The 20623-nt window shown below is 43.3% G+C and overlaps 4 protein-coding genes across 5 annotated transcripts; 2 read left to right on the top strand and 2 right to left on the bottom strand.

The window, feature by feature from the left end:
* Window positions 1–647: 647 nt before the first annotated feature.
* Window positions 648–5745, bottom strand: mfsd1l (major facilitator superfamily domain containing 1-like). The gene is made up of 13 exons (XM_069155764.1): window positions 5594–5745; window positions 4477–4577; window positions 4215–4324; window positions 4067–4122; window positions 3827–3970; window positions 3576–3734; window positions 3376–3491; window positions 3127–3227; window positions 2848–2959; window positions 2606–2743; window positions 2184–2323; window positions 1977–2088; window positions 648–1870 (listed from the first exon to the last, which is right to left on the bottom strand). Exons 1-13 carry the CDS (start codon window positions 5613–5615, stop codon window positions 1733–1735), a joined length of 1449 nt encoding a protein of 482 aa, XP_069011865.1. The 5' UTR covers window positions 5616–5745; the 3' UTR covers window positions 648–1732.
* A 614-nt stretch (window positions 5746–6359) lies between these two features.
* Window positions 6360–9514, top strand: eme2 (essential meiotic structure-specific endonuclease subunit 2). 2 transcript variants are annotated; one of them, XM_069155759.1, is made up of 8 exons: window positions 6360–6882; window positions 7501–7622; window positions 7737–7829; window positions 7950–8074; window positions 8217–8295; window positions 8498–8613; window positions 8731–8857; window positions 8989–9514. In XM_069155759.1, exons 1-8 carry the CDS (start codon window positions 6435–6437, stop codon window positions 9142–9144), a joined length of 1266 nt encoding a protein of 421 aa, XP_069011860.1. In that variant the 5' UTR covers window positions 6360–6434; the 3' UTR covers window positions 9145–9514. The 2 variants fall into 2 exon arrangements, with proteins under 2 accessions (XP_069011860.1, XP_069011859.1); XM_069155758.1 differs by having other exon boundaries at window positions 8731–8920.
* A 336-nt stretch (window positions 9515–9850) lies between these two features.
* On the bottom strand, window positions 9851–17096 carry spsb3b (splA/ryanodine receptor domain and SOCS box containing 3b). The gene is made up of 7 exons (XM_069155761.1): window positions 15701–17096; window positions 13722–13857; window positions 12838–13021; window positions 11015–11202; window positions 10789–10891; window positions 10573–10698; window positions 9851–10479 (listed from the first exon to the last, which is right to left on the bottom strand). Exons 2-7 carry the CDS (start codon window positions 13848–13850, stop codon window positions 9941–9943), a joined length of 1269 nt encoding a protein of 422 aa, XP_069011862.1. The 5' UTR covers window positions 13851–13857; window positions 15701–17096; the 3' UTR covers window positions 9851–9940.
* On the top strand, window positions 16262–20133 carry nubp2 (nucleotide binding protein 2 (MinD homolog, E. coli)). The gene is made up of 7 exons (XM_069155762.1): window positions 16262–16351; window positions 16839–16954; window positions 17089–17287; window positions 17893–18047; window positions 19025–19135; window positions 19317–19386; window positions 19858–20133. Exons 1-7 carry the CDS (start codon window positions 16336–16338, stop codon window positions 19995–19997), a joined length of 807 nt encoding a protein of 268 aa, XP_069011863.1. The 5' UTR covers window positions 16262–16335; the 3' UTR covers window positions 19998–20133.
* Window positions 20134–20623: the final 490 nt, after the last annotated feature.

Here is a 20623-nt window from a genome sequence, read left to right as displayed (position 1 = left end):
TGGCTCAGCGTCAGGGACAAAAGGTCGCCACTCTGAACCTGGATTTCATTATTATCTTGAGTACTAGTGAAGTATTTCGGGACTGCTGCATTACTCAAGAGAAGACAAGTTTGTCCAGACCAATTTAGAAACTCCCTATTTACGTTTTACTGAATATCAATGCTACAAACTGTTGGAAGTGTTTACATTTCCCATTAAAATACACCCGTCTTTTCTAATAGATCACAAAGTTAGCTACCTGCAAAATGCTACCTGTTCTTACCAGGAGGACGCAAGAGATTTGCAGTGAAGGTAAACTCACCGAGCGCACATGTTTTTCCCTGTATTGCCGTTTGATATAACGCAGTTCAAATCATTAAAGAGCGGAGTTTTTTGAAAGCAGTATGCAGCATGTGCTTTTTCCTCATTTTATTTGGTAGTAGTCGATATCTGTTCATGTCAAATAAAACCCTGTAGAAATAAAATAAACTGTACTGATAACATGACACAAATAGCAACAAAAGGTTAACAAGTGGCAGAAAACACACCGACTACTCTTTAGTGGCTGACGAGTCACCCGTGTTAAACCATCCACATCATTGTTAAGTAGGAACAGTGCTCGGAGGCTGGAGGAACATCAGTGTTTGTCTGAAAGAAGTGCGCTGCTGTTTATCTGTAGCTATTTTAATGCAGGCTGCATTGTTGCATTCATTGACAGTGTGATGGATGTGATATGAAATACTGTTATCGTGACTGCTTCCCACAAATATCCACACTGGCTTACAAAAGAAGAGTCCAGTGTGTAAGTGTTTAGTTATTAGGAATTGAATATATTAAAGGCCGACTGTGGAAAAAGAATCTGAGGAGCTTCAGTGAAAACCCTTCTTTAGTCTTTCTACTCTCATGATTAAATTGTAGTCTGTCCATTGTTAAGAAATGAGAAAAGAGCTCCACCTACTGGCTGTTGTGTTCTTTACATGTTGTGCTGAGTGGAAGAAAATTAGAGTTATTAGGTGGTCTGACTCTATGTTTACAGTTCAAGTACGGTAATTTAACATAAAAAAACAACCTTTTTCTAAGTAATTTCCCCGTTTCTTGTGACAAATGTTATTTCTAAAGTATTTCTACATCTGCTCTTTTGTGGCTGAAAAATTACGCTGCATTAGAGGAAGAGAATCAAAACATTAAAGTTGTAAAAGGACTTTCAGTAAAGGTCCAGAAGATTTACAAACTGTGTCATTAAGAACATCATTAAAAGAAACAGACTTTACAATTTTCGACATCATTAAAATGATTTCATAACCTCAGTAACGAACACAGTCATGAATGGCAGTAGAGTTAATAGCTAAGGGTCAAACTAAAAAAACAACATGTTTAAGGTCAAGTAAAAAACAATAATGCATAAAAACGGTTGCAGGAATAGTTAAAAAAATTTTGATCACATTTAACTTTTTCCCTTGTTACCCCCGCATTATAACAAAACACCTGCAATAATTATGCACATTGTATAGTGAATATTTAGGATAACATATACTGAATGTACAATTTGAGTGTAAATACTATTTAACTGGAAGTTACTGTCATTACAGCTGCAGGGGCTATTGGCACAGTAGCTTAATAAATCACAGTAAAAGGAAATATTGTAGTTTCAATACGGTGTGCAAAAAAAAAAAATAATGAAATTATCCATATGAAATTACAACACAATAAAATGTGCACCCGCGTATAAAATATACTAAAGAGAGTGAAAACCTCATGAGTTGATAGAACCAGACCGGACAGCGCCGTCATCACCCTCATTTTCATCTTCCTCTCCGTGGGTGAGCGGCTGTCGGTCTGAGTCTGGCTCCGCCTGCCTTGACCTCTTGGTTGTCTTGTTCAGGGTCCCGCCCTGCACAAAAACATATCTAAACTGAGCACACCGTTTGCTTTGTACAAAGAGCTGGAAAAAGTGACAAACAGAGGATACGCGCGTTCAGTGAGAATTCACGTCTGACCTGTCTGTGATCAACGATGTTGAGCATCACCGAGGTCACAATGCAGCCGATGGTGTTGGCCAGCATGAAAATCATCATCTGCTGCCAACGCCACAGCGGAATCTTAGTTTCACTGGACAAGAAATGGAGAAACTGTAGTCGCAAGTACAAACAGAGCAAGGACCCTTAATGCACTGGAGTGAGATGCTAATCTGACGTGTTTCATACCTCGACTTGGTGCCCAAAATCTGTCCGACAACAAGATTGGACACCCCAATACCAACCATCTGTACGGAGGTGGCGAGGCCCATAGCCGTTCCCAGAGTGGCCTGAGGTACTACGAGGGGAATAGACGGCCACATGCTGGCCTGGAAAACAACACGCACAGCAAACAGTTTGACACGAGACACACACTGGCAAATGAAATCAAAAATCACACTAAAGTTCACATTTTCTGTTCTTGTTAAGTTTATTTACATCATTCAGATGCTTATGTAGAAGAATTTTAAATAATAATAGAAACAATACAGTATAATTAATAATAAAAATGTACCAAGATCAACACTGAAGGAGCTTTTATGGTAAAAAGAAAAACAAATGGTTTTTGTTTTTTTTTTACATAAAAATCAATCGGTTTGAGCCAAACTTACGGCAGCAAAGGAGTAGGTGACTCCCAGCCATATGGTGGAGACCAGAGGAGGGACAAAGGTGAAGGCCAGCAGTCCAAACACGGGCAGCGTGAGGACGGCGCAGGCCAATGCAAAAATTCCCCGCAGACCTACATAATCCTGAAACACACAGGTGAGAGTGTCACGTGTCAAACCATCTTAATTGTAAATTGTTTGTCCAAATGAAACAGACCTTTGAGCAGATTAGAAACGGGGGCACTTACTATGAGAATGCCCACACTGGCCGAGAGGACCAGCGAGCTGTCGTAAACCGCCCCGGCGATGTATGCCGCCTCCTTCTGACTGTAGCCGCTGTACTTATCCTGAATGAACTTGCTGGAGAGGAAAACACAGCGTATGAATGTACGTTAAAATAGAGCTGGTTGAGCATCAATAAGAGTAAATTAATTCAAAGGAACGCAGGTTTCCATTTTATTTTCTAGATGTACACCACCTTTATTATCCTATTTCAAATGCATGCACGTGCCATGTGTTGACTCTACCTGGCGTCGGCGATGAAGGGGAAGATGCCGTTGTAGAAGAACATGATGGTGAAAACCAACAGCCAGTATCTTAGCGACAGCAGCTTCACATCCTGAATCCTCTACACACCCACACAGAAACAAACAACACAGTCCACACCGTCACCACACAGCATACCGTGTGCACACTACTTCAAAATGAAATGGAGAAACGATCAGATAGTTGATAATGATGACGGGATTGGATTATTAGTAAAACACTGTTCATACCACTTTGCGGGACTCTTCTTGGATGGTTCCATCGAGACCCAGCTGCCTCATCCCAATCTTGTCCAAAGCACTTACTATGATGGCAGAAATGAAGCCCAGCACACACAACAGTGCTCCTAGAAAACAAAGAATAACATGCAGAGTGACACGAGAACACTCTTGCTGTAACACTGTCACACCGCGAACACCTCTTGACCTACCACCCCACAGAGTCCACTGCATGCCGTATTTTTCTTCAAACTTCTGGGTGAGGAAGAAGTTGAGGACCGATCCCAGGCGAGAGAAGGCCAGCGTCAGACCGAAGGCCAACGCCAGCTCCTTCCCTTTGAACCAGAAGGCCGTGATGCGGTTCTGAACAACTAATAAGGAAAAGGACGAGAGAGTGATTCGGTAACATTCCTTAAGAGTTGACATCGTAAAGAGTTTATACCGATATAAAAGGTGGTCTTACTGGTCAGAGATCCATTGCCTGATCCAAACAGCAGCCGGCCTGTCAGCATTAGTGGCAGCAGATAGGGAGTTCCTTTGAAGTGGGAGCCCAGTGCGAACAGGGACGAGCCCAAAACACACAGAAAAGAGAACAGGAACACCCCGACTGCAAAACAGAAGCCGATGTACCATCAGCTGTTTTGTCTGTTGTTTCCCCAAGACAGATTTGAAGATGCTGCAGATTCACTGCGTGTAGACTTACAGCGGTTTCCTAATTTGTCAATGAGGAATCCAGCCATGATCACCACGACTGCATTTCTGTTGATGGAGAGAGAGAAGCACAAACTGCAGCTCTACTCTGATAAGCCATTAATGAGCATACGGTACAGTCAATGTGGGAATGTGCTTACGTCCAAGCATAGATGGCATAGAGCAGATTGTACTGCTGGGGGCTCATCCCCAGTCCCTCCACACAGTCCACCGTCCCATTGATCACGGTTGCATTGGGACATGTCAGGTTCTGTCACATGAGGACAAACCAATGTTTAAAGCTCTTATCTATCTGGTCACAAACGTAGGACAGACTTTGACACCAAACTACACGGATCATGTCGGTTGATGTGGATACTGATAGCATCTCTAAGCTGGTCTGCTCTGCCACCTCTTACTCACCCCTTGGAACTGATCCTGTAAAACACTGGGGATGTCAAAGCAGAAGTAGGAGCCGAACGTCAGCAGACAGTTAAAGAACAGCACCACGAAGCGGTAATATGCTGTAACAACGACAAAACAATGGTCTCGGTGACAGAGAACTAAAATACCACAATAAAGCAATTAAAGCACAATGGTAGGAATAGGAATAACCAGAGTAGGAATAACCAGAGGCCCTGAGTTATTTATTGAGATTTCATTTTCTGATATATTGAGTATTGTTAGAGACTGTGATTTATTTCCATTTTGTAAACTGCACAGTATGTTCCCACTGAACTTTTTTGTTGTTGTTGTTGTTAACATCCATTTAAATCGAATAAAATAAAGTCTTCATCTCACTTCCATCATAATTATTGCAGTGAAATATGACCGTCAAACAAACAGACTGACAAACACGGTTATAAAATGTTGTCCTAAATGTTGCATGCACCCGACAAATAAAACAAAATGTTGATATTTGGCGTCTGTGTTTCTGTACAATATTGCCATGAAACGATCACCCTTGGTTGGTTTATTTTCTCACTGAAGACTCAACTGAATACAACATACACGTCTCTCTGGTTAATGCTTCTTTTGTACTTTTGAGAGCTAAATTCTGTAAAAAAAAAACAAAAAAAAAAAACTGGAAAGATTCACTGAAAACATGATAATATTCAGAGTAATAATTCAGATTCACATTTTTCATAATATTAAAAAAAAAAAAGGAAAAAGAAATCAACAATTTCGGAGTGGAAGGATGTTTTAAGAAAAAAAAAAAAAAAACCTTCAATGGGAAAACATACACATACTCAGTTTGTACTAGTTTAGTGGTCGTGAACGTAGTGAAATCAAATACACAAGAGGCTTGTTTCTTCGTAATAAATCCGACAAAGAAACCATGAGACAGCTTTTCCACTCGAATCACATGAGCTCTATTAACAACACCTCAAGCTTAAAAGGCTGAGTAGGTCTTTCAGTGCTCCACTTTTTCAGGGAAGTGTTTGTCTGAAGTGTGCTGCGAGGCAGAGGTCCGCTAATCGTCGAGCAGACGCTGTTGACTGGAGTCACTTTTGAGAAACAACGCTGGAGTCAAACGTACCTTTCTCCGCCGGCTGCTCCATAGCGAGGAAAAGTGTGTTAGCTTTTAAATAAAACGTCCAATTCACATGCTTGTGTTGTTGTTTACATGAACGGGCCGGTGTAGCGAGACTGGCGGCGGTAAGTTGAGGAGGTCCGCCGCTGCTCCTGTGCCGTGAGGTCCACAAACCGCAGCTCTTAAAGGCACATGGATGGGGCTGTTGTCATAGATACAAGCACGTAATGACGTTGCGGGTTGTTTAGAGATCGACGTAGACCGGAACCGCAATATTTTTTTTTCTTCCTCGAAACTTTATCAACAAACAGCACTGTTTCGTTACATTAATACATAAAAAAAAAAATTGTCATACAATATTAGATCAATAAACATAAAACGAAAACTAAAATCATTTCGATAATGCACGTTTTATTTATATTATTATGTTTTTCAAGTAGCTTACCTAACTTTTTTGTTTTTACATCATTTTAGAAATCGGGATTAAAAAAAAAAAATCTGAAATAAATGGACCTTTCAATGACTCAACATATTTAAAAACGTTGTCATTAAATTATTAAATGTTTAATGTTTGAGGTCGTTTTGATCGAAATACACATTAAACAGCAACATTAAAAAAAATTGTGGGCAGTGCGCTATTCAAACATGAAATACAAAATACAAAAAGTAAAAAAAAAAAAAAAAAAAATGGGTTTACTTTGTGAAAGGTTCCTGCAAAGTAATATGGGGATGCATGTAGCGCGTTTTTGGACAGTTTGTCCCTCAGCGGCCACCATGGCGGCGATTAAAAACAAATCCGCAGGCATGCGGGTGTATTCAGAGTCGGATTGTGTCTTAAACATGTGAAATGTCCGTCTTGCGTAGAGCAAAAACGTGGGAAATATCTGAATCTGAGGACAGCGATGCTGAAAGTAAACCCGAATTAAACAGTCAAACTGTAACGACCAGCCCCGAACTGAAAGGGGACCAGAGCTCAGAGGACCAGAGCAAAACTGTCCCGGCGTCAGAAACACAAAGGGGGTCTGGTCCAACGTGGGACCTGGCTCCTCCGCCACGAGATGCAACAACCTGCACGCCGGGTCCTGCAAGAAAACGTCGCACCAAGGAGGAGATGGAGGCGGACAGACGGAAAGCACAGGAGAGGAAGGAGGCGAGGGAGAGACAGAGAGCGCTCAGAGCCCGGGAGAAGGAGGAGAGGAGGCGGGAGCAGCAGAGGAGGAGAGAAGCGTCTGAGAACCTGAAAAGGTTCAGGCCAGAGAGCTGCCTGAAGTCTCTGACTGTCTGCGTGGATCCAGGTAAGGAGGTTCACGGTGCTGCCTTCAGGGGGTGTCGGACATTCGGACTCCGTCAACTGTGGAGACGATAGAAGGGATTTTTTTTTTTTTTTTTTTTTTTTTTAATGTAAATTTTGAGGCAACAAAATACACTTTGCAATACTACAATAAAATAACAAATGAGCTATTGGATAAGTTTTAAATAATAAACTGCATATTTTAATTTTAATTCGAGGAAAACTAACACACTTGGTGTATTTCCGTTTGTTTGATCTGTTAACATTTTGTGGTGCCATAAATTGTTGATAAATAAAAAAAATAAAAAAAACTCCCAATCCCTGAAAGTGCTTTATGTTCATTTACTTTTAGCTCTCAGCTCTCAGCACTGTTGAAACGAAATATATATATATATTAGGCACAAAGATGAAGTGTCTCTGTTACAGCAGCTGAACTACTTTGGAAACTTTTGCTCCTCTTATCAAAAGCACGAGTGCATGAGAAACTTCAAAGTGAAGGCATCATCTGACCCAGTTATGAGTCCCACAACGAGCACAATACCCTGAAACACTGCATCAGTGTGCACAATTTTGTTTATCTTAGTGCCTGTGTGTGTGTGTGTGTGTGTGTGTTTTTCTTCAGCTCTGCTGCAGCAGGATGACTCCGACATCCTGTTGGACACCCTGGCCTCCTTTAAGTGGAGGTTCAGCATCGAGAGTCAGCAGCTCGCTCAGAGCATCACCTGGACCAGAGAGTTGCCTCAGGTAACTTCTCAAATACACACCAGGCTGCTCTAAATGCATGTAATCTTCACATTACAATTTATCTGCTTCATTTTCTCATTTTCCAGTTAATTGTTACTGTTTTGTCTTAAACAGGAAGAAAACGGCGAAGTGTCTGTGGCGGAGGAGCAGGTGCTTCTGGTCCTGGGTCTGACCGACCTCATGGACATGATCATCTCTGTGAAAAAAGTACGCAACTTTTTAATCTGTAATACCAACATGATAGACTGTTTGGAGACTGTTGTGATTCTGGCTTCAGGAAGGCCGCCTGGTAACATGTCTTTTAATAACACCGACGTTGCACTGCAGATGCTGGACAGCGAAAGGGAGGAGACGGGGACAGGGCCTTTCCTGAGTCCTCTTTTGGAGTGTCTTAACCGTGATGCCAAGATGGTGGTCACTATGTTAGTGACCGACTGTGAGCCAGATTACAGGTCAGTAAATCTGTCTGTCTGTGTTTTATGATGGCCACTGAGATACTTACTCTTTTATTTACTAACTTTATTAACCTAAATTCATTCAACTCTGTAGAGATAAAACACTCCGACCTGACTTTTTAATTTGCTTTATCAACAGGACAAATACTTGTGGTGTTAATTTACTAGATGAGATGCTACAATCCAAATTGGGGATGAAGAATGTTGATATTGAGGAGGTCAGTTTCATTTGAATCTTTCCCCTCCATCAATGTTGTACGATAACTTTCTAGACAATTTACCACCGAGTTGTATGTTTCAGAGGGTTGATAGTTAACAGATACATTTTTCTTAAACACCGTACGTACTTGACATGTCACTGTTCCTGTACACTTTATATGAGCCAACCTTCATGTTTGAATCACTCAACTGTCTTTCCAGGTTCTTGTGTACCTCCAGCTCTGTAAAAATATCTCCGTGGTCTTCCTGGATGGCTGGCAGGACGTCACTGACCATGTGTGTGCCGTCACCAAGGCTTTGTCAAAACGCCCCTTCAAGTATGCACCACACTACGGTCCCAGTCCAACTAGCCTGTGAATCCAGTATTCTGTACTATCTTTCTAACTTGAAACCAAAGTGCTAGTACCTAACTGTCCCCTCCTTCGTCCTCGCAGACTCCTGACAGAGCGGACAGAGCTGCCCTTCTGCGTGGACGGATCGTGGGCCAGCGGGTTTCGGGTCGAGAAGGATGGCTCAGGGCTGATTGAGGTCTGGAGCAAGCAGATCCAACAGCTGAACAGAGTGAGCCCTGCTGTTGCCTCCGCTGTGACCGCAACCTACCCGTCTCCTCAGCTGCTGCTGCAGGTACATCTGAGCTCGCCTCGGTATGAGGGCTTCACATAAATAACTTAAAATCCCTTGTTGTTTTTCAGGCTTACCACAGCTTGGGGTCGGAGGAGGAGAGGAAGGGGCTGCTGGCTGGCCTCGTGGTAAAGAGCGGAGGCAAAGAGAGACGCATCGGACCAGAGATATCAGCCAGAGTCTACTGCTGCTTCACGGCCCAAAACCCCCAGCTGGTCCTCGACTAATTTGATGGACGGATGCCAACGAGGATGAATCTGGTTTCTAATGACAGACAATTACCACCTGGCTGCTGATATGTTGATGTTTACAAGCTAAATATATTCCTTAAATATCATGTTCTCTTTCCAGTAAAGCACTACTTATTTACATTTATCTGAACTTCAACAGGTTTTAGGAATAAAATATGTTAATAGAATATAAGATCATTATTTAAATTTAATATTTTTGTACAAAAATGAGATTTATTGTTGCATTATTGTTTGTTTATGTATGAACTGATGTATGAAAATGAGCTGCAACAGAACGTCTCATGTTTTGTTTTATTTTATTAAATTGCCAGAGTAAGAAAGGTCATAAACAAAAGTATAAAAAATACTGCTGAGTAGCGAATCCTCTTGTGAGCAACAACACAATCACTGTTGATATTCAAGCCAAATGCTGATTTGCAAAAACACATTTACAAAAAGTCTGTTTCACAGTATCAAAAATCTCCTCCCCTCCTACAGTCTATCCCTGAGAATAACAAGTGTGACACTTTCACAAGTTTTCCTTTTTCTTTCGTCAGAGTCTACTGGAAAGACAGTGACTGGCATATTTTAAAAAAAATATGTGACTGTGATTAGCCAATTCATAAAAATTGCATTCAAAGTCTCACACTACACGCTCCTTTCTCCCCAAGTTGTTTGGACAACAAACAAACTGCTAGATTAAAAAAAAAAAAATTTGCTAAGAGATGAGATTGCATGGCAATGGTAGGACAGCTGTGTGCCAAACACTTCAAACATTTGAACTACCGAGTCATCATGTCCAGCGGCATCTTTTGCACTGATAATCCTCTGGCTCGGAGCAGCAGCTGTCGTAGTTGCTGCTGGGAGGAGTCGGAGGGCGATGGCAGGCGCCGGGATGAGTCTGAGACGACGTCTGGCAGGCGCAGAGGTATGGGACCGTGTCAGGGAAGGGGCTGGTGCAGGGGCTCGGCAAGGAGCAGGCACTCGGGGTAGAGATGGGGCTCGGGACGGGGCTGGGGCTCGAAGGCAGGCTCATGTCCTCGTGGAGATCCTCAGGCGTGTAGCTCTGCTGCTCTGAGGCTTCGGGGCTGCTGCTGAGGGTGAAGAGCCAACCCAGCTGTGAGTGGAGGAGGAGGTGCAGGCCGGGGGGCAGCTCCAGGGTATCAAGTACATCTGGGCAGGAGGGCAACATTTGGCGCAGCCGGGCACAGCAGAGGTATTGCAGGGAGGTGGGTGTGTAGCAGGCACGGATCATCTTCATACTGCTCTTGGCTGCTGTGGAGCACACCATGGGGTAGAACTTCTTGTTCTGCAGCCTGGTGGCAGCAACGCCTGTTAGCAGGAGGAAAACATTACGAGGATAAGCAGGCAGCCATAGCTGAAATGTCGAATTGTATGCAGCTTCGACGGCGTGAAAACACACACCTATGCAGTGCCGGTTCTTGTAGTAGGTCAGGGTACCATGCCACGTATCCAGGTGCACTCCTATGATGGAGCCCTGACCAAACCGAGAAGAGAATTTCTCTTTGTCCCCTTTGTGCTGGAGCAGACCTTTAAAACACACAGATACAGATTTAGATTTTTTTTTTTTCTTGAATTCCGATTGTCAAGGTCAAAAAGTGTCCAGGTACACCGACTAACCTGTGTAAGAGAGCCCCCAACTGTCTTCATCGTGGCCCAGCAGGCTGCCAAAGCTGTATTTGAACTTCTCCAGGTTCACCTCTGACGTTCCAATTCCCACCATCTACACCAAAAAAACAAACAACCAAACAGGTGAACAAAACCACAGGAAAAGAGATCAATAATGGTTATAGTTCTTCACTCAAAAATACACATTTATCATTCTGAACAGAGAAGTGTTACGCACCATGTCGGTTCCGTACACAGGAGAAGTCATCTTCAGTTCCCAGTAGTGTTGGCCGTCTGCGAGCTCTTTGGTGCCGCGGATGGCAGCGGTGCCGCAGCTGTAGTCTGAGTGGAAACTCACCTTCCTGTTGTCACAGCTGAGGAAGGCTCCAGAGGACTTAAAGTGGTCGTCCCACACCCAGTCAAAACCTGACAACACACCATACAGCAACAGCGTTACAACCTTCATAGTTGTAGTCTTAAAATATGTAATTATCTCATTTAAAAAAAATAATAATCTCCCCCCTCGATCGGTCCATCACTGTGGTCCTAACTGAATTAACTTAACAACTACTAAAGGGATTGCCATGGAATTTACTAGATTCATCGTGTCATCATGTCACGCAGAAGATGAATCCTACCGACTTTGGTGATTCCCAGGACGTTTCATTCATTGCAACCATAAGGTTGATGCTTGTAATTTTGAGTGAAATGTCACAACAACTGTGGTACCTCATCGGGTGAATTGGAGTGACGTCGGTGATCTCCTGACTTTTCATACATTTCCATCATCAGGTCCTAGTATGTTGTACAATTTGGGTTTCTGACCAAGTACCATCTAAACTAAAGCCATCAACCTCATCTGTGTTTTTTGTTCGGTATTAATTAACACGTGTTCAATGTTGTATATGGTAAAAAAAAATGTACTTTGAGCAGTATGTTAGCATTTAGCTCGATTCACCTCAGTGTGCAGCCTCACTGATAATGCAGCATGGCCGCAGACGCTCTTCGTCACTTGGTTCTTGTTATCCAGTTCCTGTGTCTGTTACCAAGATACTTCATTTGACTTTATTAAACGTGGACAGAAACAGTGGAACTTGTCCTGGACTCGAGGAAACTATAAAGGGTCGGTATCAACAACGCCACACACAATCTGACTGGACAAGTCTTTGGGGCAAACTAAAATTAACGCCTAGCAGTTGTATGCCTTCGCTAACCACTCAAATGGTAGTTTACATATGTATCTGTCCGAACCCATACAGATATTGAACTCACAGAGACGACCTTTGAGTCTGAACAGTTCATTCCTGAGCCAAAGTGAACATTTGTGACAAATTGGGGGACATTTCCTCAAGGCATTCCTAAAAAAAAAAAATAGCATTTACAGGCATGGGTTAACGTGAGATGACAGTGACCATGAACTTTGACCTTTGACCACCAAACTCAAAATAGTTAATCCTTGCGGGCAAGTTAGCGATTGTGCAGCATTTGAAGAAATTCCATCCAGGTGTGACAGAGGTATCATGTCGAATTGGGGTCACAGTGACCTTAACCTTTGACTTTTGCCCCCCAAAATTGAATATGTACCATCCTGGGTATCAATTGAAAGTTTTTGCCAAGTTTGAACCCGGAGGATGGACAGACACACGTTAAACATAACTCCTCCGTCTATGGCTATCGCCAGCATGGAGGCATAATAAAGATGTTTAAATTTCCAATCAGTTTTTGAGCCATAAAAATAAAACTAATGGGGGAACAAGGCTTGATAACTGATGTCTGCTGCAGAATTTAGCTCAGCTTGATGTGACAGAAATCACGTCTTTACATGCACAAGTTAGAAAATCTGTGTATATTTCCGTCACCTGGTGGACTAACATATTGCCGATATTGCTCAAAATGTAGCTCTGGGCTCACCAAGCCAACTATACAACAGTCTGTGCAGCGTAGTTTTATAATACTGTCAATTCTTAGTCTTTGCAGCTTCAACACTAAACTTGTACCTAATTATAGAGGGCCGTGCTGTATTCATATGGTGTACTACTTTATTCATTAGCTGCGGCTCACCCTGATCCTCTTCTCCACAGAGGCAGTCGCTGAGGGCATTGAAACCCGGGGTGATGTCTTCCTGTCGGTCGCACAGGCAGAAGGACTCCCCTATCACTGGCACCGTGCTGGGCAAGGCCACCACCTCGGCGACGGTCTGGGAACTGTCCAGGTAATCCACCTCGGACTCCAGATCCAGGCTGATCTGGTTCACACGATCAATACAAACGGCATCGTGTAAGTGCACAGACGCGGCCACGGTCCAGGGGTGTTGCCGTGGTCGCAGGGAGACAAATTAGCTCCGGTGGAGGAGCGTGAGGATGCCTTGTTTGTCTTTGATGGCGGCAACAAATTGCAACCAAAAAGAGAGCAAACAGGTTGCCAAGTCTGGCCAGAAAGATGACGGTTTTGAAATGTTGTGCTCGACAATCTAAAGAGCCAAATGAGAACCCAAATGTCATGTTTCGGAGACTCAACAAGAGAGCCTTTTCCCTACAAGGTTCGTGTTTCTTATTGGTGAGAGAAGTCATGTACGCTAGGAAGTAAAATTAGAAGCCTTCCAAAAATACTGGACCTCTTGTACTCGCCTTGGGAGATCTGACCATGTCTTACACACGGCCATTTCAGACAGGGGACAGTCCCAGTGGAAAACTACTAGTACTCAGGTAGAAATATTATCTCTCATGTGGCCATAGGTTCTCCTTCACTTGTCTAACCTGTTCTGATGACAAAGACATTGCATATAATCATTTCTTATCGTCCAACATCACAAATAATGCTTGTAGCTGTATCTTTCTAAAGTTGTACGAAATATTAGCTTTTAAATCCTCATATTTCTTCACCTGGCTGTGAATATTTAACCTATTTTCACCTTTTGTTCCACCTTTCAAATACTAACATCTCACCTGTGTCACTGTCTGGTCTTCACACTCCCCTCTGTCCGGCTTCTGGATCACTGCCACAGCATCTGTCTCTTGCCGTGTGTCACTCCTGGCCAAATGTCGAGCGCGGCCATTTCTGCCTCTTCTCAGCATGGCAGCTCTGTGAACAGCCGAGCCAACACTTGATCACCAGCTGGTATATGTATAAGAGGCCATGGGCTTTTCTTTTCCTTTTTTTTTTAATTCATGTCAAGTAAGGTGAGTATTGAACTCCTGGTTCACATCTTATTTTTCCTTTGTGCTATTTATTAAAGTCTGATAAAAAAAAATGTTGACATAATCTGCTGACAGATTTTCCAAACCTGGCAGGTTATATTCAAAGAAGACAGACAAAATCACTTTAAAGTGCAGACTGAAAAGGGTTCCCTGGGAACTAATAGCATGCTGATTCAGCTGAATATGAGTTTAACCGAGTTTAAAATCCTAAAACGGAGATAAAAGTTAGTTGTACACATTATTTCACGTTTGAGTAATGCACATTTACACTCTGACAGATAAATGTTATAGCTGCGGTGTGCTTTGAAAACATGTGAAGTACCTCACACTACCATCGTGTTTCTCAAATGTCTCACAAACCTGTTGGACAGCTGGAATTAGGTAAGCAAACATTGCCTGCAGGCATTTTTATCATGTCAACAGCCTCACTGACGTTTACTTCCCTTACTAGCTTCTACGCACAGTGTCAGGCAGTAAAATATCCTTGAGAGGAAACATTTCTAGTCGCCTACAGATGGATCTTGGTTCGCTGGCTTGCCTATTTCTATCTGCCCCATATGCCAAAGTTGGCGGCAGGAAGTGTTTCCATGCCCTTGCTTAACCTTTAAACCCAAACCCTCTGCTCTGCCACTGTGACAGCATGTGTGATAGCGTGCTTCATCAGCAGATAGACACAGATAATGTCCCCTGACATCATGACGACAATGTGCACCAGGACTCACAGATCTAAACAGCTTATATGCTATTCTAATATCATATGACATGAAATGTTTGACTTCGTTCTGGTAATTTCAAATTAAAAGTGTTGAAGTGAAACAGAAGAACAAACAACAACATAGTACATGTTTAGACAAAAGATGGTATTATTGGAAACTCTACGACCTCTTCTAGGCTTTATTACCTGGAAACCAGTTCGCTATAGATTTATTGACCAAAACTAAAGCTTAATAATATGTTTGCTTTTTTTTTTTATTTCATTTTTTTTATAAATCTTATCTTTGTTGACCTGTTTACCAGTTTCACAGTCAGTAATTGTTCAAATCAATTGCTCAGTGGGCCTGTTTTTCCGTCCTTGTTTTACTGTATATTATTAAGTATCGCTGTTTTATTATGTGCTGTAATAATACAAAATTAAAACCGGAGGCAGAGTCTGTGTTTCTTTAACTCACTGTAACTCGACCTTATAGCATGTGTTGTTTAATGCAGGTACTGAACACAGCAGCTGGTTAGTGCTTTGCAAGCAGGTGTACGAGATGACTGCCATTTAATTTAGATTAGTTAGTCTCATTTTAATTGGGCCTTACCCTACATGCTGTAACTGCATCATCTGGAGAACAGACGACAGCTCCTTTGTCAGTCAGAGTGTGCTGACGGGTATGATGTGAATGACATGAATGCAGCTCCTACTGGACTGCGAGACGTCAATGTGACTTCTCTAATATGAGTTAATTTTCATGGAGTAAAATCAAATCATTGTTTGTGTCCTGTGTAATTATTTTTAAAGTCATGCCAGAATCTCATCCTCTATTCACTCTGTCACTGAAGTAACTCTATTTATTGATCCCACTGTAAATTATTCTGGATAATATAATGAACTGAATGCTTAAATCTCTCAACAAGTATTGTTTGTATACTGAGCAAATGTCCCACTACAGCTTAGCTGCTTTATCCAAGACACTATCACACACAGTGCAACAAAACAATATTAACAGCAGTTCTGCTCTTACCTTACTGTAGTCTTCTATACACTGTCTTGCAGTGGCTTATTTGAATGCCTGTGTGCCTCTATTTCCGACCGTCCGACAGGTGCAGCTTGCATTCTGTCCCACTTCTCAGCAAGATTGAGGTAAACATCACTTCTCCACGCCTTTTCTTTCTGCTTATTGGATAGGACCAATGTGTGGGTGGGGTTTATGTTGATGCACTCCGTTACCTTTACAATGCTTTGGGATAATACCTGTGGCCTATTTATTTCCAAATGGTGCACACGCATCAAGTGAGGTTTGCTGATTTGATAGCGCAGTTGCTTTCAGATTAATAGTTACTTTTCCTACAGTTTTAAAATATTAAGTTTTTGAGACAATTGGGCAAATAACATAATCCAAGGAACTGTTTTCCTTTCGCTCGGACTCTAGTCATCATTATCAGGCTATCAAACCCAAAGAAACATTTCCCCCTGCATATATTTGACAGTTTGTGGTGCACCTGAATGCACCATAACGCGTCCCGGCAGCCGATTGGTCGTGTCGTAAAAGAGGCGGGACTTCGACGCAACGTTTGTTTTCTGATTGAACAGGAGGTGCGTGACGACAGCGGTAGTTGCTCCAAAGCTGCGCGCACGTTTGAGCCCTAAATTACAGATATGGAACAAAATAACGGTAGGGTGAAGTTACCGGGGTACACGTGTTGTACGGACGCTTCATGGCTTCGTCGTTACTCGTTTATTCTTACATTAAGCTGTCTTATCTTCATGCTGAGAGTCGTCAGCTAACTGGCTAGCAGAAGCTAACCGGTGTATTCAATTGAGTCACCGGCGAAAACTTCTAATATCGACCGGAGCGAACCAAAACGTTTTCATATTCACAGAGAAATGACTTGTTTGTAAGAAAAGGGTTTTCACATAGTCCCTCTTTGTTCACCGTGATGCACCCTAACCCGCCGTCGAACTCGTGATCTAAGCTGATGTGACGTCACCAACTGCGTCATTTCTCCACGAAGTTTTATTTATTTACTTTTTTCTAAATTACAATCTCCAAACCCTCTGCTCTCGTTAAAAAAAAAAAAAAACCGTGTCTCATTTACTTGCATTTAAATTTCATACATGGTGACGTGACCCCCTTTGTTTCGTTTCTTCCTCATATTGAGACGGCAGCTTGGCCCAGGTCCGGCACGTCGTGTTGGTTCTGTCAGGGAAGGGAGGAGTGGGAAAGAGCACCATCACCACGGAGTTGGCCCTGGCTCTCAGACATGCCGGAAAGAAGGTGAGCAACCGCAGGTTCACTGGTACCCGCGGCGTTTACCAGTTTTGTCTCTCCAGTCTGCACGCAAGACCTGACCGCGTTCATGCAAATGTCGAGAAAATGACCCGATTCCGTGAAATTCACGTGTTCATTAGGTCGGCATCCTGGACGTGGACCTCTGCGGGCCCAGTATTCCCCGCATGCTGAGCGTGGGCCGGCCCGACGTGCACCAGTGTGACTCGGGTTGGGTGCCGGTCTACACCGATGCCCAGAAGACCCTGGCCCTCATGTCCATTGGCTTCCTGCTGGAGGACCCAGATGAAGCGGTGGTGTGGAGGGGGCCCAAGAAAGCAGGTATGCTGTTCTCCGGCTGTCTGCTACCTGGTCTGTCACGGGGGTTTAATTGGCTTAAGGTGTGGACACGGCGGTTCTCTGGAGGTTCTGTGCCAGCATTACCAATGAGCTAAAAAAAATAAAAAATATTACGAGCACGACTGCCCGATAAGCTGTCGATTCTTCGTGTGCTGCCAAAAACAGCCACGAATACGTGGACTCTGCAGTAGCTCCGGCGGTGCCCCGGGGTATCCGGCACCGAGGCCTCAGCGGCAAAGCCTTTAAATCCTACGAGTTATGAGATGGAGCTGTAGCAGATCAGACCCTGTTTTGGGTTCAAGATTTGTCCTGGTTTGAACTACTGTGCTCGCAACTGCAGATCAGAAGCGCTCCCTCAAGCCCGGCTGTTTCAGAGACGCCGTTTGTTTGGTGTCTTAATATATCCCGGACCCGAACGTGAGCCACTGTTGCGAGATGACACTTCGTCCGAGAGTGGTCATAATTATAAAATATCCAAAACAAACATTGCGATGCATGTCTCGTCTCAACACAAACCCTCGCAAACCAGTACTCACGTTTTTCTCCTGCCCGACGTCCTCTCCCCGTTTGAACGTCCGGTCGGGCAGCTTTGATCGCCCAGTTTGTGTCAGATGTGGCGTGGGGGGAGCTGGATGTGCTGCTGGTGGACACGCCACCGGGGACGTCTGATGAGCATTTGGCCGTGCTGGAAAACCTCAAAAAACACAGAGTGGATGGAGCTGTTCTGGTCACCACACCTCAGGTACACTTTCATACTCACAGATCCAACCTTAGGTGGAGCAAGAAGTGAAGCAAACGGTGCTAGAATTCCCTTTTCACCCGCCTCAGCATGTCGTCCCCGAACCGTCCACGGTAGTTGTTAACCACGTCCTGCTAAAGCACTTCATCGCGTCCACCTTGTCTTCTTTACAGCGGCTTCCCGTTGAGTTCAGGATTCAGTTTAAGATGTCTCGTCTTAACTTAGAGAGCGCTTCGCCTGTGTGACCTGCTCCGTCCTTATATCAAAGGTCACGTCGGGTCTTCTGACCAGGGTTTACTGCTTGTCCCTCGCTCTCGACTAAAAACAAAAGGTGATCGTGCCTTTAAAGTTGTGGCGCTGAAACTTCCCACAGATGTTTAATCTGCAACGTGCTGACCCTTTTAAAACGAGATCTTTTATTGCTTCGGTGTCATCGTTTGGGGGGGTTGGACAGTTTTCTTCTGTTCTTATAACGTTTTTGTAATTTTTTTTTTTTAATTTTTTTTACTGTTTTTATATTAAAAACAAAACAAAACAAAAAAAAAACTTTTTTTTGTAATTATTAGTTTTCCTGTTATAAAAAAATGAGTACTGATTATTATACTGTTTTCACAATTTTGTTTTACTGTTTTTATTTAAAAGTTTTTGTTTTACTTTTCTTTCTTTTTTTTTATTCTTTGAAAACTTCTTTACTTAGTAAACTTAACGGACTTACTTCCACTGACAGGATCATATGTTTAGCGTTCGCTCGTTCCCTTTTAAACCAATATGTTGTAAAGTGAAAGAGGACACATTTCCATTGACTTAGATCATGTCATCACAAATTCTAATTCCTGCCGTCCTCACTCCCAGATAAGTGTACGGTCTGTAAAGTATAATCATAATTACTGACATTAACCACCTATTGATATGCTGTAGATGCACCATGTGAGATGGCTGGTATTCAGTAAAAAGAAAAAAGGGTCTTGTTTTGGCTGCAGGCGGTATCTACAGGAGACGTGAGACGAGAGATCACCTTCTGTAAGAAGACCGGTGTGCGGATCCTGGGCATTATCGAGAACATGAGCGGCTTTGTTTGTCCACACTGCTCCGTGAGTAAACCGTCTTTCACTTGTGTCAAACATCTTAATAAAATTCAGGTTGCAGTAATGTGTGACAGACAAAATCAGCCGTCAGTCAAAATCAACCGCCAAAGTGTTGGTTTTAAATTTAAATTATATATATATATATATATATATATGAATGTTTTAATAAATACTCCACTTTTTCCAGGAATGCAGCAACATTTTCTCAAAGGGAGGCGGAGAAGAGCTGGCCAAACTAACTGGATCAGCGTTCCTCGGTGAGATCGACCGACAGTGAATTATTTGTCACGTTCGCTTGCAGCCACACGGTGTCAACAACACGCTGCGATGAGGCACGTCGCTCGCGAGCCACCGTTCATGAATTTGGAGGCGATTTAATCTCCGCCACGCTGCCAAAATGGTCGATCCTGTTCTCGGTTGCGGCATCGAGCTTTTTTTTTTTTTTTTTTTTAAAACGACTGTTTGAAAAGATTTGATTTCTAGAAATCACTGATCGTAGGTGAAACGAGTGGCTCATTTAACGGATCCCCTCGGCGGCTAACCGCTTCGCGGGCAGATCGGTCTCTTTTCTGCCGGGTCAGTTGGCCTTCTACGCCCGCTTCATTGACGCCGCCGACTGGGAGTGCTGCGTTCAGGGTACGCGTTCGGGGCGATGCGCGTTACGCGCGCCGCTGTTCCGTCGGTTCAGATCGGATCAGTTCGGATCAGTTCTCGTCTTTTCGTTTCAGGTTCGGTGCCCTTGGATCCTCTTCTCGGCACCAGCATAGAGGAGGGCAAAGACTTCATCCAGTCATTTCCCGACAGCGCCACCTTCAGCGCCATCAGCAGTATTTCTCAGACGCTGCTCAACAGCCTCCAAACAGCCTGAGCCATCGGTCGGTTTTGCCGGGAAAAGCGCGTCCTGACGACGCAGAATTATTCCTCATTTTATACACATGGGAATTTCTGTGTTGTATTTTTTTTTGGTCCTGTATAGTTAAAACATAAAATTTACTGATAAAGTTGTCCCGGCTTTTATTTAAAAGCGGTATCCGCCCCGGAGTTACGACACGGGCTTCGGTTGCTGCGTGGACTTGTCGACTCGCCGCGGACTGAAACGGGAAGAGATCGTTTCTGTAAAACGGAGACTCGGCTGAACTTCTCTTATTTCTTCGTGGTTTTGTAATAAATTCAGTCGTGGGACTTGGACGTCAGTCAAATATGAAGACACATTTTGCGCGTATGGAAGCCAGTCGAATCGAAGTTGGAATCTTCCTTTAATTCAGTTGTGAAAACATTCACGTCGACACATCAGGATAACTTCAATACCAGTGGTAAATACAGGATTGTAGATTGGGCGCTTCAGTTCAAATGCATCATCAGCAGTTCCATTTTCAGAAAACAAACTCCAGATCAAATAGGACCCGTCCTCGCTTGGCCAAACTTGCCTGCTAATCAACCCCGCACGCTACAAACGACACCTTCCGATAGTTCTTCTTGCGTCATTTAAACCTG

Source organism: Embiotoca jacksoni, unplaced genomic scaffold (genome assembly GCF_022577435.1).
Source record: "Embiotoca jacksoni isolate LCO1_2020_lvr unplaced genomic scaffold, fEmbJac1.0.p SCAF_20, whole genome shotgun sequence".
In the NCBI taxonomy this organism is placed as follows: domain Eukaryota; kingdom Metazoa; phylum Chordata; class Actinopteri; family Embiotocidae; genus Embiotoca; species Embiotoca jacksoni.
Note: the sequence above shows the minus strand (reverse complement) of the source record. Positions and strands in the feature narration are given on the sequence as shown.

Excerpts from the sequence above, each read along its gene's own strand:
- mfsd1l (XM_069155764.1), bottom strand. The coding sequence starts at position 5,615 with ATGGAGCAGCCGGCGGAGAAAG. Across the intron at positions 4,325-4,476 it reads TACAGGATCAGTTCCAAGGG|AACCTGACATGTCCCAATGC; the intron begins GTGAGTAAGAGG and ends CTCATGTGACAG. Across the intron at positions 2,324-2,605 it reads TCACCTACTCCTTTGCTGCC|GCCAGCATGTGGCCGTCTAT; the intron begins GTAAGTTTGGCT and ends GTTGTTTTCCAG.
- eme2 (XM_069155758.1), top strand. The coding sequence starts at position 6,435 with ATGTCCGTCTTGCGTAGAGCAAAAACGTGGGAAATATCTGAATCTGAG. Across the intron at positions 6,883-7,500 it reads GACTGTCTGCGTGGATCCAG|CTCTGCTGCAGCAGGATGAC; the intron begins GTAAGGAGGTTC and ends GTTTTTCTTCAG. Across the intron at positions 8,921-8,988 it reads CTCCTCAGCTGCTGCTGCAG|GCTTACCACAGCTTGGGGTC; the intron begins GTACATCTGAGC and ends GTTGTTTTTCAG.
- spsb3b (XM_069155761.1), bottom strand. The coding sequence starts at position 13,850 with ATGCTGAGAAGAGGCAGAAATGGCCGCGCTCGACATTTGGCCAGGAGT. Across the intron at positions 13,022-13,721 it reads AAGACCAGACAGTGACACAG|ATCAGCCTGGATCTGGAGTC; the intron begins GTGAGATGTTAG and ends CGTGTGAACCAG. Across the intron at positions 10,699-10,788 it reads TTGGGGGCTCTCTTACACAG|GTCTGCTCCAGCACAAAGGG; the intron begins GTTAGTCGGTGT and ends TGTGTTTTAAAG.
- nubp2 (XM_069155762.1), top strand. Across the intron at positions 16,955-17,088 it reads TCAGACATGCCGGAAAGAAG|GTCGGCATCCTGGACGTGGA; the intron begins GTGAGCAACCGC and ends CGTGTTCATTAG. Across the intron at positions 19,387-19,857 it reads AACTGGATCAGCGTTCCTCG|GTTCGGTGCCCTTGGATCCT; the intron begins GTGAGATCGACC and ends TTTTCGTTTCAG.